General features: G+C 38.5%; 1 protein-coding gene across 8 annotated transcripts in view; it reads left to right on the top strand.

Moving 5' to 3' along the window:
• Positions 1-19,841, top strand: part of PAS1 (FKBP-type peptidyl-prolyl cis-trans isomerase family protein) — a 434,604-nt gene extending 414,763 nt beyond the window's left edge. For all 8 annotated transcript variants that reach the window (XM_089446138.1, XM_089446141.1, XM_089446137.1 and 5 more), the window contains exons 17-21: positions 15,971-16,039; positions 16,335-16,412; positions 18,684-18,785; positions 18,879-18,950; positions 19,093-19,841. In XM_089446138.1, coding sequence (XP_089302264.1) covers positions 15,971-16,039; positions 16,335-16,412; positions 18,684-18,785; positions 18,879-18,950; positions 19,093-19,368 — 597 coding nt within the window. In that variant the 3' untranslated portion in view covers positions 19,369-19,841. The remainder of the gene's footprint in view (positions 1-15,970; positions 16,040-16,334; positions 16,413-18,683; positions 18,786-18,878; positions 18,951-19,092) is intronic.
• Positions 19,842-20,079: the final 238 nt, after the last annotated feature.

Raw genomic sequence — 20,079 nt, forward strand, 5'->3', positions numbered from 1 at the left:
AAAGAAGCTGCTGAAACTGAAGCTACAACTGCAGAAGTAAAGATTGACCTGCGTGGACTAGAATATCTCCTCATCTGAACTGCGTTGTAGGTTCATCTGAACCTCCTCTGAAAGCCGCAACTTTTGGTGGTGGAATCAAGTCAATCCGACGAACGGTTTGCAAGATATCGACTACCCTAGTTTGAAGGGAGTTGCTGAAACTGAAGTTGCAATTGCAGAAGTGAAGTTTGACCTGCGTGGACTAGAAGATATCCTCATCTGAACTGCATTGTAATTTCATCTGACCTCCTCTGGAAGCCGCAACTTTTGGTGGTGGAATCAAGCCGATCCGACGGTTGGTTTGTGAGATATCTATCGTCTGCCCTAGTTTGATGATGAAGCCGCTAATGCTGATGCTATTGATCTAGGGTTTGCTATTGCTGATATGAACTAGATTTATTGTACTATTTCTCTCTGCTGAATTATTGAAGATAAACGAAGATTTGATCAAAGGGTTTCCCCACACATTGTGGGGTTTGTCCCTGGCTAGCCGCCACATCTTCTGTCTCTTGTCTTGGCTTGTTTTCTGTCAATCGTTTAATGTTCTATTTGCACTTTACTTTATGTACATGTGATTGCTAATCTGTGGAATATGATAAGGAAAAGAAGTAAACTATTATAAGCATAGAACATACCATAACTTAACAATTATGTTTAGTATTGAAACCCTAGATCAGTAGGGTTTGGTAGGGTGTATAAGCAATAACCTATGTTGCACTGCCTTTGGGGACGAGGGGAAGAGTTTCTGGTATGACTAGAGCGCACCCCCAAATTTTCCAAGGGACAGCATGTTGGGGACGGCAATAATATATATACATATATAAAATAAATATTATTATTATTATTATTTTAAATTCACCATGTGCATAAAGATAAATAATAAATAATAAATACATCATTGCAATAAAATTATAATTATTGAACTAGCTAAGAAATCTGAAATTCATGTTAATAATTACAAAACCAAATACATAATCTCAAATCTCAAATTCAAGTTGAAGTTTTTAGTTCAAGGATGCTGAGTCAAGAGCAGTGTTGAGTAAGTGAACTGTTCTCCTAGTGTGACACATGATAGTTAGTTGGAGGGTATCCATCTATATGACGGTCCAAATGGCCTAGCGCTAAAACACTAACTCTTGCTAGTTTGACCTTTCAATGACCTAATTTGTCTTGCCATAAATGTCAAATCAAAAACCTGGGTTGAATTACTAAAGCTAGTTGTCTTGCTTGTTATTTTTGGTCAAATCCAAAAGCAGATTCAATTTTACTATTCTTGGTTGACATTCTTGCATGTAAACTAATTCACCTTACTATCCCAGTTGGCAAGCATGCTAATTTTGTCAAAATCATACCTTGGCTCAAATTCCTAATATTGCCAATCTCAACACCTAAATTGACCTCTATGTTGTTAGATTTGTCAAATAAAAGCCAAGTTTGACTAGTCAACCACACTAGATATTTTCCTAATCCTGTGAAAGCAAAAATGGCCTTTCTTACAATCACTGCTACTAATATGGCCAAGTTAAACAAATTCAACTTCCTTGGCATAGTTAGCAAAGTTGCAAAGTGTGTTAGAGCCTTAAACATAGTGTGGTTTCTTTACATCAGTCTGAGATGTAAATTAGTCTTGAATCCTGGTTTATTATTCTTGGACAAAGTAAGTGTAAAGAACAGTTTTGGAAACATCGGTCTTAAGAGGAAATGCGCTGAAATGAGTCATTGTTGGCAGCCTTTACTTCACACAGGAGGTTACATTAAAAAATAAACATCCATACAACCTTCATTGTTTGAGGGAAAGCTATCCAAACAACAAAGTAAACCCAGTCAAAATCGGGTCAGACATACCACTTTTTCCTTGGGGACGGTGAAATAGTACTCGAAAAGTCCCCAAAATTTGTCTGGGACGGATTGGGAACGACTTGGAAGTCCCCAAGTCCCCAATGAAGTCCCCAAAAAATTGGGGACATTCCCAACCCCTGTAAAAGTCCCCAGAACGTCGGGTACGAGAGATTTTTTGGTGGGGACGGGTCTTCGTGCAACATAGGCAATAACCTTATAATGTCCTAGAAATGAAATCCTTGGTATATGTGTGTTTGTCCGATCAAACCCTAGTCTGATCAAGGTTGTGAGATGTCTAAACTTTAAGATATTGATGTTTGTGTCAATAGGTTTGACTAACACATGTTATGATATGCTTGTGCATGATGATGGAATCCTAGATGTATGGGTTGGCCTAATTGTTGATGTGTTGAAAAATGTGTAACTAGGTTCGGTCTTCATAAGTATGAAATGTACTCTTGTAAATAATAAAATGAAAAGAAATTATTATTATTATTGGAGCATGGGTTTCATGCTCAAGTTCTTTTATTTTATAGGTCAAGCACCCATTGAGTGCTTCTAGGGTTTGTCCTAGGTTTAAGGGTCATTGTCATATATTGAAGACCGTATGGACACATTGTATCTTGTAAAGAAAAAATTATTGTCTTTAAAGTGTCGAAATATCTCCAAGATCAAGTAGGCCTAAGGAGTTGTCAAGTCAGCCTAATGAAGAGCCACACCCATCCTTAAAAGAGCCTATATATAGAGAGGAACTCGTCCTCCATTAGACACATTCACTCATCTCATTCTCTATGCGAAGAAGAGGAAGAAAGAAGTCGAAGTGCTTGGGCTAGATCTATCTCCCTTGTGAAAGTCGAAGCTAGGGTTTTTGCACTAGGTCTATCACTAGTTCGATCTTGAAGGAAAGAAAGAAGGAAAGGCAAGCAAAGATCACTTAGGGCTTCTCATTAGCCTTAAGTCTCAAGGGAAGGCTAGCGAAGAGGAAGAGAAGGCTATTTGAGGGAGATCGAAGTCTCTAGGAGAAGTAGCAGCAGTTGCCGTGAGCCATAATTTTGGATCTATAGTGGGAGGTCGAAGTCACTACAACAGGAGGTCGAGTTGATCTTGATCTTGGAGGGTATTTGTCTGAGTCACTAGATCACGGTATTCGTCAATTGAAGAATCTATAAGAAGGTATTTGTCTGAGTCACTAGGTCACGATATTCGTCAATTGAAGAATCTATAAGAAGAGGGGATTTACGGGTTTTCCCCTCAAGAGGAGGGGTTTTGGCCCTGGCTTGCAATCTATATACTGTGTCACTGTTCTTATTGGTTTGGTAGTTGTTTGATGTATCACACACTGTAATAATAAGGAACAAAGCTAGTAAGTAAAAAGGTAACACAAACAATGATCAAGTTAAGAGAATTAACATACTACCCTATTGAATTCTCAACATGATGATCATGAGTCCTAGGGTTTGGAACTAAGCCCTAGTCAAAGTTTGATATTCTAGGATGATATTGTTTGTGAGTCCTAGGGTTTTGTAGCTAAACCTTAGTAGAAGTTAAATTCTCTAGTATATGATTTGACAAATCTGGGATTTATGAAAGGTTGATAAAAACCTAAAATTGTATCGTGATCAGTTTGATTGTTGAGAATTAGTAAATGAAAATGTAGAGTTACATCAAACCATAGTTTTAAAAACCAGAACCGGTCATGTGACCAATCCACCAAATAAATCAGGTTTCAAACTGGGGCTGGTCAGATCTCAATGAACCCGTTTTTAAAAAAATACATTAAGTATTAATTTTTAATGAAAAAAAACTATTTTTAAGACTTAAAACCATGATTCCAAGCCAATAGAAACAAAATATGCAAAGTTTGCTCATTTATATACCATGTAAAGGTGAATATATCGAAATAGCACCGAGTGCAATACATATCATCGACAAAATACATAAGTAATGAGGCTCTAAATGGATTATAAAGCCCAAAAACAATGCTACAAGCTATGAGGCCATTGGCCTTCTAAAAGACTACAAGTCTAGACTCTACACAAGATCAATGATCAAATTCATAACCACTACTTGACACACAATCATCATCAAGAGCTACATAGACATCATTTGGTTCAGACTTTGAGGATGCCTTAGCCTCATCTGCAACCTTAGTAGCACTGCCACCAATAACAATAGAAGTGGACTTAATGGAAGCACGAGTTGGTCGAGCTGCACGACTAGTGCCTTCCATTGTCTTTCCTTGACGCAACTACTAATCCTGGTTCTGATGGCACCACCAAATCTGCTTCATCCCCAACTAATGCCATGTCAATATCAAAATCAACATCAAACACAAGATCTTCAGTCTCCTCCACCCATTCTGATGTTGGATCAATATTGTCCAACACAATGGGATCTAGATCAGGTGTTTTGTTCATCATTTGGTTCCGCCTTAGTCGAAGGTTGTATTGCATGAAGAAGATCATTTAACCGTTTTTGTTCCAAACAATTTCTCTTCTTTGTGTGTATGTGCTCAAAAACAAACCAATTGCGCTCACAACTTGAAGCACTGCAAGTTTGGCTGAGGACTCTAATTGCAAACTTTTGCAATTGAGGACATTGGTCGCCAAATGACTCCCACCAATGTGTGCAAAGAAAATGACATTAATTAGTAACTTCATTCATTTCATTACTTATTTACAAATTACAAGTATTTATAGATAATTTGAATTGTAAATTTGTAAACAATTAACTTGAAAAGAAAAAAATATTGGAAATTGGAATTGCTTATCCAGTTGATCCACATCTCTTGCCATCTTTGCCAAGTTTTTGCCAAAGGTACCAGCTGCCATGCTGAAAAGAGTAAGTTTTCTATGTATTTCCAACTGGTCTACATGGATAGGGACCATGCGCTCCAAGCAATCAATCAATCTAGCTCTGACCTCCCCATCCTACAGATCTCCTAGCTGAGCTTTATAATGATACTTTGGGTTCAAAAAATACCCAGCTGCATGTATAGGACGATGGAGTTGATTGTTCCATCTGTTATCAATGATCTCCCATATACAGCCATATTTAGCTAACCTATCCTTATAAGTTGCTCGTATCTGCTCCTTTGCCTGATCCATAGCCTCATGAATGTAGCCCATGGCCAATTTTTCCCCATCCATGATCCTTAGCACCTTAACGAGGGGCTCGGTAATTTTCACAAGCTCTGCAGACCTTTTCCAAAAATAATTGTCAAACACTTTTTTTTTGGTGTCTTTGCCATCTTATCTACAAGCCCACCGAAATTTAGTCCAATCATCAGAAGAAAACATTTTCTGCAGGTTTTTCTGTTGAGCATTGAGACATTGCAACGTGAGGAAGTGAGTTGCAAAACTCGTAATTGCAGGCCTAACAATTTCTTTTCCCCCAGTGTTTTTCCTCATTAGGCTCAATACCCATGAGTGGTTGTAAATGCATATTGTAATGCACTTGGCATGCACTACAATGTTTTTTACCCACTCCACTTTGCCTATGTCCTCAAGCATGAGGTCTATGCAATGTGCAACACATGGAGTCCAAAATATGGTCCTATATTTGGACTCAAGCATATTTCCAGCAAGAACATAATTTGAGGCATTATCTGTGATGACCTGCACAACATATTGTTCCCCTACTTCTTGAATAATATCATCCAAAAGCTCAAATAGTAGGGTTGCATCCTTCACCTTATCAAATGCATCAACTAATCTCAAAAACATGGTTCCTTGAGGGCAAGAAACAAGGAAATTAATGATAATACAATTCTTTCCATCGGTCCATCCATCTGACATGAATGGAACAACCTATTTTGAGCCATGAATCTCTGTACTCAGCCAAATACTCATCAATGGAAGAAATCTCTTTTTGCAAAAGAGCTCCCCTCAAGTCATACATAGTAGGGCCTTTGAAGCCCTTTCCTGCAGCTATGACAGAGTCCCACATTGCTAGGTGATAAGGTGAGCGAGCAACATTAAATAGGATATTTGCATCATACCACCATTTAGCAATGTATTGATAAGAAGATTCTTTGCATTGTTTTTTCCAATGTTGATCTAAAGTGGGTTGACGACTTCACTGGGAGGAAGTGGGATTAGAAGAGACAATGGTGGTAGAGGATGAGAAATAACTCTAAATGTTTCTTCGCTTTGTTCCTTTTGATTGTTGGCCAAGAGAAGGAGGAACATAGTGAAAGGGGTCATTAGTGGAAGGGATAGAAGAGGAATCTTGAATCTCATAATCATCATACCAACTCTCTTTCATGTCTTCTAATAATTCCCTCTTCGTTGCAATTTCATCTTGGATGGCCTTCTCCCTAGCCTTATTCTCCTCAAACTTTTCAAACTTAGAAAGGTTTTCTACCCTAACAAGACCTAACACTTCATTTGGTGCTTCACATGGCTTTACTTGGCCTCTTAGCCCAGCGAAGTGTTTTTTCGATCTGAGAATACCCCCACTTCCAATAGATTTATTGCAAAATTTGCATAATTTTTCCATCAATCAAATCACAATGAGCCCATGCACTCTCCTTGGCTTTTCGAGCCACATTGGCTTGAAACAATTAAAATTTGCAAATAAATATGCCATTTAAAAAAAATTGCAAACCAAAGCTAAATTTAGGAAAACAAATGCACATGTAGACTACAAAATTTGATCGCATGGAAGTTAGAACACACAAAAAAATTTAGTACATGGACAGCAGTGAAATGAGGATTTTTTCAAGTGAAATTCCTTACCTGGAAATGCAAACTAGCTTCCTTAGCCTCCTCTTAAAGATGCCAACTCCACTGACAGCTCCAAACTATCTCCAAAATAGCTCCAACTCCAACTCCAAGCTTTCAAGATGACTACTCCAGCAAAAACTCAGCACTCTCCAAGCTCCCAATCAAACTTACAAAAACTCCAAATGAGATGTGTGAGACAAATGAGAGGGGTAACCTCCTTTTAAAGGCTTGGAGAGTGTGTTTTTGGAGGGAAACAACCCTCATTTTCCCTCCAAAACACCTTGGAACCTTCCTAAACCACGTTGTGTGGGGCCGTCGCGGCCTTGGCAGTGAATCAACCGATTTAGGATGGAACCAGTCGGTTCCATCCTACGCTGGCCGATTAGGACTGGTTTTTGTGAATTTTGGGCAAAGAGGAGGCATAAACCCAGTTTTTGTACCGGTCGGCCAATGAACTCGTCAGCTTGACTAGTTTCCGGTTCAAGCCGGCTGATGTTTAAAGCATTGCATCAAGCCCTAATAGAAGCTAGTCATGTTGTTGATTGCGTTGTGATTGGTTTTGATTGTTGAATCTCATGTATGAAATATAGGGTTTCTATGAAATCCTAGTAGGAAGTCTAACATATGAATTCTAAAAGTTGTTAGATACATTGTTATACTAGTCTCTAGGGTTTGTTATATGTTATAAAAGAGTTTGCCATATCTCTAAAAGAAATATTAAAGCCCTAGATATAATGAGTTTGATATCTTGAGTTGTTGATGTGATATAGGTTTTGTAACGAAACTTGGGCAAGAAATTGAAGTATAGAAGTAAAGTCTCTTGCTGATTATATTTATAAAGTCTAATGCTTCCGTTATTGTATGATTTTGATGAGGTTGACTTCATGCTTCTATAGATTTGGTTGTACTTGCTATCTAAGTTGTGTAGGTACATAATCTTCAAGATGGTGAAGATGTTCGTAAGTAAAGTTGATATGATAAGCATGATGAAAAAAGTTATATGGATGATGATGGTCATGATAACTCTTCCTGGGTATATTCCTTGTATAGGAATAATAAGATTCTCCCTAGTTAGGAGGGAGTGATGGATATGGTTCTCTACTTCATGTGTAATGCACTAGACCAGGACTAACAATTGTAAGTCTTAGTGAAGGCCATGAGTGAGAGAAGGACACATCACTCTTGTCTTCATGGAAACAAGTCCCTAGTTAAGAGGGAGGGCATATTATAGTAATAATGGACACCTTGAAAGAAGAAAATTGGAGAATGCATTTTGAGGAGTTGTTGAGATAAGAAAAGCGGGATCTGTTTGTAGAATATGTTGTTGAATGTGAAGTAGGAAAGGAAGATGTCTGACTAAGGCATCTTCTGTCAAGATTCATTTGGAAGTCCTACTATGATAAATTGATAAGCAACATCAGTTGTTTGGTAGAGCCCCGGAGGTTTGTGTTTACTTATGTACATTTGAAAGATTGTTAATGATTGGGGTTGTGTTGTACAGGGAAATCTCTCGGAAGTTTTGATAGCATGTTTTACATGCTTGTTGTTATCGATCAGTTTGATTGGGAGAGATTTGTTATTACTAGTCTATTTGATCAGAATGGATTCGCTAGTGATTGTAAAAATCAGACTTGTTGAGGCTTTGTGAGTGAAGCATTGCCTCGGAGGCCATCAGTCGACACTATGTTTTGATGCCTAGATCCCAAAGTAGTGAGGGTGGCATTGGTCATAGAGCTCTGACCTCGAATACATAGCTAGATCCCTGGGTTGGTGGTTCGCAAGTAAGCCTGATGGTACCTAGAGAGGCTAAAAGCTTTAGTCCATCTTAGTCCCACTCGGATAGATTGCCCTACTCACGAATCTAGTTCATGGCATTGCGGTGCCTAAATTGTTGAGAGACCTTGGATAGATTTCCCTGGTCAGGAATCTAGTCCATGGCATTGTCGTGCCTAAACTCTTCATAGTTCACATAGTCGCAGATCTCCCTTGTACTTGTATATGATGAATACCTCCCTAGTTAAGAGGGAGTGTTGAAAAATGTAATTAGGTTCGGTCTTCATAATTGTATTTGAGTCATAATAAAATGTACTTATGAAAAAGAATGAAAATAAATTTTTTTATTATTATTATGACTTATTAAAGCATGGGTTTCATGCTTGGGTCATCATGTTTTAGGTCAAAGTCCCCATTGAGGACTTCTAGGATTTATTCTAATTCAATAGAGTCATTGTGCATTTAAAGAGACCCTTCTTGGGTTTTTGAATCATGTAAAAAGAATTATTTTTGAGTCAAAAATGAATTATGTCACCTCCACACCAAGTCGGCCTCAAGAAAGGTAATTCAACCTCACCAAAAGCCTATATATTGAAGCAGTTCGATTCATTTGGAGGACAATCACTCACACAAGTTCGATCTCCTAGAAGAAGCTGTGAAAAAGTGCGAAGTTGCAGTGGAAGAAGGAGAATTGAAGGATCAAAGGTTTTGGGTTTATCTCTCTCTCTCAAACGTGTGTTTTTTCTGGGATATGGCATCAAGGTTGAAGTTCTGTCACGACATCAAGAAGTTATGTTACGACATCAAGGTAGAAGTGTTGCTTCAAGGTCGAAGTTGTTGCATTAAGATCGAAGTTGCTAGGTCGAAGATACTACTGCATCGAAATGTTGTTGCTACTGCTACTACATCTAGGTCGAAGACAGTACTGGAAAGTGATCATCTACTGAAAAAGGAAAGGGCTAACTTGGTGTGGAGGAAGTCTGTGTCTATGTCAAGAGTCTTGGATTATCTCAAGAAAACTATTGAAGGAAGAATTGTTGACTGGGTTTTCCCCAAGATTGGGGTTTTTCATTGGTTGTTCGCCTACATCTGGTGTCCTTGATCTTCATGCTATTGTTTTGGTAATTGCTTGATGAACTAAGATAAAAGAAGAACATAAGAAAGTTAATAAGAACACAAGAATCTCACAAGTAATTATCAAGTATAAGAAAATCTTTCTGCCTTTCCGATTTTCTAACACATTTCTCGCAAAGGAATAGGCACTGGTCTTCCATAGGTGATCACCATAAATCATACTCTTTATCACCTCTCCCTCTTTCTTCTAGGCCTAACCTCCATAGGGGACCTAGGGCATCACATTTCTCACAAACTGCCCATCAAAAAAATTTGATCTCCTAGCCTCTACTGCATTGTTGTGTCTCCTAAGGGCCCTCCAATTTTGAAGCCATTCCAACAGTGGGATCTTGAGATATTTCAAGCCCTAGCTCCGAGATCGAATCTTTCCCTTTGATTCCCTTGGCTAGTGTCCTCATTGAGATCATTGTGTTGAGATTGTTGAAATTTCTTCCTTTGATCTCCTTCTCCTCCTCAATTAGGTCAAGCATACCCTTGATTGATCAATTCCACCCCCTTGACCTAGTTGTGGGTCCACTTGGTCCTATGTGGTCCCATAACTTTTGGAAGGTAATTCTACAAAGACCATTCAAAAACCAAGTCTTCATAAGGGTTTAGGACTAGGCCTCTCCTTAAGAAGTCTCATTCCCAAAACCTAGCCCCTAAGACCCTCTTGGCCCTCTTAGAGAGCCTTTCATCTTGCCTCTTGGGCAAGCAAGCCATATATTGAGCCTTTCTCGTGAATAAGCATTTTTAGGAATCACTCTTTTCCCTTTATTGACCCATTGATTCCCTTCATACCGTGTCTCCTCCCATCAATGAAAGTCCGTAAAGACTAGGGAGCTTTAGCTGAGGTAACAGTGGGCTATTGCTCCATTGTTGCCCTTGACTTAGCAGTTGCCACTCTAGGATCCCCTTCTAGGACCCCTACTAGTTTGAGCGGTAACAAGACCAACCACCATAACTTAAGGTTTGCCTTGGCTATAATGAGTAACATAAGAGATTAACACATAACCTTTGAAATCAACAAGTAAGTTGACACTGTGAAACACCAATTGCAATGTGTAAAAGGAGGCCTTCACGAGAGGGGAGACAAAAGTGAGTCTCTAGAAGGAAAGTAATAGTACTATCCTAAGAGAGGCACACGAGAGCAAGGAAAGATTTGTTGATTAACCTGCAAATTAGTTCACAAGATAACAACGATTCATGAAAGCAAATACAACACACATTCAACAAGATAAGCACCAAAGCCACCGAAATAGTTCAATTTCTTTAGTACATAAGAATGCCAACATATACTACAAACATCCAAAGAATAGTCTTAAAACATTCACGATACATGCATGAAAGTGTGTTGGCTCAATGAGCTTCAATTATTAGGTGAAAGATCCAAGTACACAGTTACAATGGTGAGCCACTAGCTCCCCTAGTGGAACATTAAATCACTTCTTGCTTCTCCAAGAATAGTTCTTCTCTCCTATGCCAAGTTGGAGAAGCCACGGCTAGCTCGCCAAAGCCTAAGCCTCCAAAATCCCTTTGCTTGAGTTATGAGGTTGCTTTTATAAAAAGAGGAATGACTTTTCATCTCCCTTTGACTTTTGAATTACCCTCATGACTCTTGGACTTCTAAACAACTCTTGAACTTCTAAATGACTTTTAGACTTCTCTAAAAGACTCTTTTGTCCATATATGACTATGTAACTTTTCATATTCCACATGACACTTGGACTTCCACACATTATATTTTGTCCTTTTCCTTTTGATAATTACATCATTACATTCCACATGATGTGGCATGACACATGGACACACTTGACATTGAGATGACACTTGCGTAAGTCACAACTTGACAATGATGACATGGTCTTCATGATGAGATGGCAATGACAAGTTGTTCTCCTTCTTGCTTTGTCTTCAATCTTCATGAGAGTTATGTTCAGTACTTCATCTTCACCTTCCAAGGGGTCTTGAATTAGTATTGGAATCCTCTGAGTCATCATGATATGTCTTCATTCTGTCTTGGTCCAGCATCTACTTCATTTCTTTGTGATGGTTCTTTGTACTTCTTCTTTGCAAGTGCTTCCTTCTTCTCCTTGACACCTTCCTTGAGCATCACCTTGTCATGTTGAAAAGATGTAGTTGCCAATGAAAATCACTCATGACAAGGAGAAATCAGTCTTGAAATCATCTATTCTATCCCTACCTAGCTCATGGAAGAAGATGCTTATGATAGGCCTGTGTGAGGGGTGAAAGAGGGAGGCTTGATGAGGAGGGCACAGTTGAGCACAACAATGGCTTAGGAGAGCACCATTGTTCACCATTACTGCACCATGCACTATGAAGAAAGGGCTCTCCTTGGTCCAACACAGTCGGGAAGCACAAGGAACAAGGTTGATGAGCTTGTTGATTAACACTATGCCATGCACTAGAAAGGAAAGAGAGGAAGGCTATGACAACACAGTTTGACTATACAAGGACTAAGAGGAGGCCTTACTAAGCCTTGTTATTGCGCCATGCGCTAAGAAAGAGTGGCTTGAGCAAGTGTTCAATGCAGAGGGGAAGCACAAGGAACAAGGTTGAAGGCTTGTTGCTTGAGACTGCGTTGTAAGAAAGAGGAGGCCTTGAGGAAAGCGCAATTTTTCATAGCAAAGGCTCATTATCTGCTAAGACTGTGTCATGCACTGAGGGAGGGTAGACAGGGCAAGGCTTGAGCGCAAAGAGGGACAACAGTGATCAGTGGAAGCAAGATTGAGCCTTGTTACTATGCCATGTACTAGGAGGAAGGGGAGGCTTGAAGGATAGCGCAGTTTTCCTCAACAAGGGATGATTGTTCATCTTGAATGTGCTTTGCCTCTTGTGCTAGTGCAGTTTAGTCCAACAATGGTTTCTTGTTCATCTGGGATGCGATTTTCACTAAGGGAGGCAACGAAGGGCTAGGTCACTTAGCCTAGGAGTGCTTCACTGCATAGTGGAGGGAGGAAGGCTTTTGCCTTGTGCAAATTGCTTTTGCAAGGGAAGAGAAGAGTCCTTACTGTCAACTAGAAGTACTTGATGCGCCATGCAAGGCAGAGGTGATCAAAACTTAGTGCAATGAGTCAATACAAGCAAGAAGGGTAAAGTGACCATACTTGGAAGGTTCTCAATGTGCAATCATTGGAGATGGCCTTGAGAGGGACTTAGTGCACAAGTCTTGTTCTCAATGTGCAGTCATTGGAGATGGCCTTCAGAGGGACTTATTTCACAAGTCTTGGAGGGAAAGATTGCATCAATGAGGCTCATGAATAGGTTGTGCTCATCACCTGGTAAGAGGGCTAATGCCTTCACAACTTGCACTGGGCAGGAGGACCAAGAAGAGCTCCAAAATGGCTAAGTGTGGGATCAATAGAGTAAGAGAGGGAAATGCATCCGAACATGACTCAAACATGGATCAAACACATGAATGCCATCAATACAAGCCAAGAGAATACACAGGACTCATGAACAACAGTCACACCTTGAAACGACAACAAAGCGACACTTATTTCTAAGTGCGATAGTGGAAACAACACATTACGACACAAAACACAAGTTGCGACAGAAGTGTCGACTGTGATCAAAAGGTGTGCTAAGTTGTAGAAATGTGTCTAGTGCATATTCTTATGATATGTAGAACTCTGTAATGCAGAAGGATGCGCTAAAACTAACTCTAGTGATGTGCAAAGGTGCGACACATGCAAGAGTGAAAACAATAAAAGCCGACACCTGCACTAGTAAGAAAACGTGAAAACGACACTTGCAAATGCGAACGACATTGAAAGAGACACATGCCAGAGCGAAGATAACATGAAAACGACACTTGTTAAAGTGAAAGCAAGCAAAAGCGACAAACGTGAACATGAAAGCAACACTTGTGAAAGCAAAAGTGTGTAGAAGTGACAATTGGGAAAACTCACCGAAATAGAAGTACGAATGCAACCCAAGTGAGGGAGACTATCAATGGAAAATGTGTACTGATTGTCGACATAGATTGAACATTGCATAGGCACTGTCTTGATGGGTTGTGCTATGCTTGTTCAAGCTTGCATAAATAAGCGCGCTTATAAATTCATCAAGGACTGAGCTGTTGATTTGAGGTAGCATCGGATGTGCTCTAGCCATGAAAATTGGTGGAGAGGCTAAAGCACATGAGATCTCCAAGACCCAGAAATGGTTTGGGCAGATTCTAACCGGTTTGGGAGATATTAAAATAATTAATATTTTTAATGGAGTTCCTAAGTCTAAACTTATGAAAAATAAAATATTAATGGGTATTAATATAAAACTGGGATAGAAGGTTCCAAAAGTCATGGATCAAGCCAAATCTAATCTTAGCTGTTGATTAGAGATTTAATCTCGGCTGTTGATGGACCAACGAGAAAAGTATAAGAAGAGACTTGAAGGTCAATTGAACAATACACCAGAGTGATCAGTCATTCATTTTGCTAGAGCAGGGTTGCTAAGCAAAGTTGAATCAGTGATCAGCAGCGAGGGGCCTGAGTACGAGGCAGAAAGGCAGAGACAATAATGGGAGACCAGCACAAAAGTAGAGAGAGTGAGAGCAACAGTTAGTCCATGCTACGTAGAGCCCAACAAAGGCAGCGCAAAACCCAGAGAGACTGCGTCATCCACGCAGAGGACAGAGGAAGTGACGCAGAGGCTGCACAGTGCCTCAGAGAGTTGACATAGAGGGCCCTGGGGCTGACGCAGGTCAACAGGAGGCTAACACAGAGGCCAGAAGGACCAGCGATGAGCTTCAGTTGTGTCGGAGAGGGTTTCGTGGAACAGGTTTTCTGAATACCTATTTCCGAACATAGAGGTATTGTTGCTATATATTTTTCTCTGTCAGGTGAGCCGATTAGGCACCCAGTTGTACTAAAAAAGACTACATAATAATATAACCCTCATAATAGCTACACCGGTTTTCCTGCATTGGGTTTTTCCAGGGACATTTGTCCAAAAATAACGGTGTCACTTGTGTGCTTGTTTTTCTTTCAGTTGATGATTTGTAGATGTTGAGACTGTACTTGTGTTTATTTTCAGTGCTATATGGTTAAATAACTTGTTAAGTAATTAAACTAGTAGGTGCAATAAACCGGATAGTACAAGAATAATTTCTAACGGGTTAGACTTAGAAATTTCAACATGAGCATGTGTGAGTAAGTGGCTTTGACAATTAAAAACCAGAAGAAGACTTAAACACTTAGCACAACATCAATCGACAGTGAAGTGACCATAGACAACAAATCGTTAGATCCTCAGTAGGCTCCAAAATTCAATTGTAGGCAAATATTCAAGGGTGTTGATCACAACGTCAACACCCTCCTTTAAAAATCACCACAAAGCTTTTCCGCTTCCTTCTCCAAGACCAACAAAGAAAAATGAAAAAAAAAACTCAAAAAATCCTTTTGAAAGTTGTGGACCCGCACACCCAGCAATATTTTCTATCGTTGCGCAATGTTTTCCCGAAATTTCGGCGATATTTTCAAATGGGGAAAAATTGCGATATTTTCTGCATGATTTTTTGAGAGCTAGAAAACATCACCGCAAAATTTCACCGATATTTTCCATACTGAGTGTGATATGGTACTAGAGAGTAGTGATATGATCTACAATGATACCACTCTTTTAATATTTAGGCTTCTAAATCTAATTTATGAATGGTAATCTGAATATTTTGTCTCATGGTTTTTTTGCATATATACATTTGTCGTTTCTCCACTGTATCTTATCCAGCATTTCTGAAAATTTGTCACATCTATCCCCCTGCATTCTCCATATCTGTTTTAATGCTACTTAGTTTTAAATGGGTCAGACTAAGTATGTGTAACTTAGTAGGTGATTAATAGAAGTTAATTACCATGGAAAAGAAAAGGATATCCTTGTAGGGTGCACATGGTGCAAGCCCTACACTCCTATACCTTATAAAGGACATCCTCCTACACTCCTATACCTTATAAAGGACATCCTCGGTGTTATTCAATTCTGAAACAACTCCAAGTGCATTCTCTCATAGCATCTTCTACCTCCTGTGTGACCTTATTGGGACTATAAATTTCCACTGGACTTTAACATGCATGATTGCTCATTTCCATAGCATCATGTAGATTCATTGAGCTTGTTGATCTGTCATTGATTTTTAGTTTGAGCCTTTGAATAGCTTTATATTTGTGGTACCTTGCGTATGTGTTTGTTTGGATGACACAAATTTAATTTAAAGAAGCTCCATGATTGCCATGAGTAGCATATACAGGAGGTATGCATTTATTCTATCGAGAATGCATCTACTTCTGGATGACAGCTTGATCAGAAATTCTGCCGGAATTCCTTTTAACCTCCATTTTCTTAAGATTGCTATGATAGTTTCTTTAATGTTATAGTGGAAGGTTTAAAATATAAAATTTGAAATAACTGCACACAGTTGTTCAGGGTTGTGAAAGTTCTTTTGTGTCTGCACTGTGCAGCTGCTGAAGGAGTTCAATCATGTCAATCCACAGGATGATGAAGAAGGGAAGATATTTGTGCAGACAAGGGTAATGCGGCATGCCATTTGTTTTAACAATGTTGTTCTTCTCAACTAGATGTACAATGTCAATCCATAAGGCATGTGCCATATTCAACATGTTTTACATCATTGTGGGTGTTCCCAAATATTAATGCCAAAAAGATTACTACTTTGCTCGCTCTTTAAGTGATTATGTCTGCTGAAATTTCTGGATAATGACCCCACTCAAATGAGTCCAGGGACCACTGACTTTGTTCTGTTTGATTGTTTTATTTTATATGTATGATTTGCATCAAAAATTGAGATAGATGTTCCTTGTGCAGAGCTCCTTGCATTTGAATGTGGCAGCATGTTATCAGAAAACTGGGGAATATAAGAGATCTCTTGAGTCATGTAATAAGGTATGGTATACAGAATTTCTTTTCTGTTTGTTTATTTGGCAGCATTAAATTGTTGCATGAGTCTGTATTTGAAAGGCCTGCCATGTACTTTTACATGCAATTCTCACGGCAAAGTATAAAGAGGTAACTTGAAATTTCACATTCTAAACAAACAAAAAGATATAAAGCTATGTTCCAGGAAACTACTCTCGAATGCTTCGAACATCAAAAGGACACAGTCCATACTCAGAAATTCCAATCTCATAAACTTTTTAAAGCCATCTACCATGTTTTCTGGAACCATTTCGTGTAAAAATTTTAGCCAGGAAATGAGGCATTCTGATGAAAACATCTTATTTACAGCCAATATAGGCCTATGAGGTCAATTTTGTGAGTTTGGAAAAGCTTTGAAGGAAATGGATGAACATAAAGCCATCTTGCATGTAAACAGATACTTTCGCACAATTCTCACGGCAAAGTATAAAGAAGTAACCTGAAATTTCACCTTGAAAACAAACAAACAAAAATATAAATCTGGTTCCAGGAAACTACACTAGAATGTTTCCAACATCAAAAGGACACGATCTATACTAGAAATTCCAATCTCAAAAACTTCAGAAAGCCATTTACCATGTTTTCTGGAACCATTTTATGTAAAATTCTTAGTCAGTAAATGTGTCGTTCTGATGAAAACAACTTAATTATAACCAATATATGTCTGTGAGGTCAATTTTGTGAGTTCTGGAAAATTTTTGAAAGGAAATTTATGAATATGAAGCCATCTTGCATGGAAATGGATACATATCCAGATATAGATTGCTAGATGTTTTGAAAAGTTGGGATCTGGATTGTTGTGTGTATGTGTGTGTCATTTCCCCTAGTCTAGAAAATATGTGAACCAGAAACAAAGAAAATCAGAGGTCCAAATACATTTTTCTACAAATTGCTCTTACAAACTCAAAAGCAGACTTCTCAGATTTGTGTGTTTTAGAATGGGGGGAGGTGCTATTTTATATTAAAAATTCAAGAGTTTTTGGGTCCAACACTTCACTTTATTTGACTGTTTATTGTATCTTTCTGTTGTATTTCTCTTCCCATTGCCTTTTTTTGAAGGGGATCCACCGCCTTGGAATTCACTCGAGGCCATAAACTATTACCAAGTGCACCCATCAGCATTATAAATTGGAAATGGATCCCAAGCTGACCATTTGGAATTTCAAATCAGAAATGGATCCCAAGGTGATCCAGGACAGATCCTATCTGCAGAAATGCAGGTCCTGGATCCTATATAAGCGGATCCAGTAACATAGATATAAAATAAGCCCTAATTCTATGACAGGTATCCTATCTTATGTATGTGATTGTCTTCATATGTCTAGTTTAATCTTGTATATATAAGTGTTATATATTTTATACTCGTCAACATGTGTGATTTTATTTTCATTTCTACGTTGATGTCTCTTACATCTTATACATGGTTGCATATAACTTTTATGGTTTTGATGTGCCAGAGTGTCTTTTAACATTTGACAAGTTTGACACCTTGCTGTACCAATCTTTCTTCATTGTTCATTACTGTCCATCATATGCTATCTTTATCCCCTTTAAAGTTGCATTATTTTTCAAGTGTTTTTATTCTGTATTTGCGACTCGTGAGGTCTTCCACTTCAATTACAATCTCTGCATTGAACAGTTACAATCTTGGAGTTGCTTCTCTTCTATGACAAATCTTGATTGTACTCTCCAATGATGTTTGGTTGCAAGATCCAATACTTTGTTTCAACAAGGTTAGCAACTAATTAGCAATACTATGTGAAGATTATAGTTAGAATGAGGCACAATTATTTTCAGAGGCATGGCTAGCTAAAAACTTACAAGATAATTATGTAATTTGTCTAGGTAAAGTAGATTTGAAGAATGAATAGAGGATCACAGCTGCAAGAAATGAACACAACTTTCCACAAAACATCAATCGCCTAGGCATAAGAAAATACTGCCACTTCACAAGCCAACACCAGACATTTAACAAGCAAAAATAACTGCCAGTTTTTCTTCAAATCCAATTTGTATCGTTCAGAATATGAGCATTTGGCACATTATTCTTGATGCACCTATAATATTCATAGTAGTCCTGGTCTATTATTACAATTCAGATTTGTCAACAAATATTTAATATACCTTTTAGGCTTTTAGCGTTTTTCATTTTTAAGGGAACAAGTTTCCTCTATGTTATTCTCATTTTCTTATGAAAAGACACATTGTCAGCAGTAGTTCTCAATGATGATATTGTAGGTATTGGGAGAAAATCCTCGTCACGCAAAGGCCTTGTATCGACGTGGCATTGCTTATATGTCATGTGGAGATTTTGATGAAGCACGCAAAGACTTCAAAATGGTAGCAAGTGTTTCAAGATACAAATTGTAACATTTTTCTCATCATTGAATGAACGGAGTTGCTTTACTGATTCTATTCTTATTTCCTTCTCAGATTATAGATGTAGACAAATCATTGGAGCCTGATGTAACTGCTGCCCTGGCAAAACTCAGACGCAAGGAACAGGTGCTGGAATTGTCTTTATATTGCATGTCTTTATATTAGGCTTTTGTACAACAAACCAATGTTTTATTTATATTATTTATATCAAAACACTTCACTCAGTATTCTAGGTTAGAAAAATTTATGTTTTAAGATTTGATTACAGGAAGCTGAAGAAAAAACACGAAAACAATTCAAGGGCCTTTTTGATAAGAAGCCTGGACAAATAGCCGAGGAAGGGAGCAAAAAGATGGTAGATAATGAGCACGACCCGGATCATATTCAAGGGTCAAAAGGTTCTGCTCAAAATTCAGAAGATTCTGATGGAGAGGAATTTGAAAAATCACCTCAGGCTGCAAAATTAGGGGCATTTTCAAGGATCTGGACTCAAGGGAAAAAAGTAATGAAGGGCTTGGGATTACAAAGATGTACGATTCTCTGAAGTTTTCTAATATAGAGGCATTTATCATAGAGGTAAACAAACATGTTTTCCTGTAGAGATCAAAATTAAGACAAGACAGGGCATATATCAACCGAGCCATGCTGCTCTATTCATGTGTATAATATTTATACCTATTTAAAGTTGGGGATAAATATACTTCTAAGCCCCGATTTTGTAGGGAAGTTAATAATGGTGGATACACCAGGCTATTTATCGAAACAAGATTGTTTCAGCCTGCTGATAATTTAAAGTGACACATAATATATAACAAATCATTGCACAATTCGCCGCTCTATTCACGTGTATAATATTTATACCTATTTAAAGCTGGGGATAAATATACTTCTAAGCCCCGGTTTTGTAGGGAAGTTAATAATGTTGGATACACCAGGCCATTTATCGAAACAGGATAGTTTCAGCCTGCTGATAATTTGAAGTGACAATTGCACAAATCATTGCACAACTTTTTTTAATCTTGCATTTACCGAAACATCAAGGACAATTAGCAGCATTTAGTTCGATTAGCCATGTCTTTGTTTACCTTGCCTATTGTTGACAACACCTATCTGCAAACATGAATGTTACCAAAACTAGAATAGAGGAAGCAGTATGGCCTGAGAGAAAGACAAAGAACGTGCAGCGGGCACAATTATGATATGAGAAACCTTCGCAGGAGAAGCCTTCGTCATTCCATTGTTGTTCCATTTCTCA

The sequence above is a fragment of the Pinus tabuliformis genome, chromosome 9 (genome assembly GCF_031772625.1).
Source record: "Pinus tabuliformis cultivar Carrire ecotype Pingquan chromosome 9, CPIR1, whole genome shotgun sequence".
Taxonomy (NCBI): Eukaryota; Viridiplantae; Streptophyta; class Pinopsida; order Pinales; family Pinaceae; genus Pinus; species Pinus tabuliformis.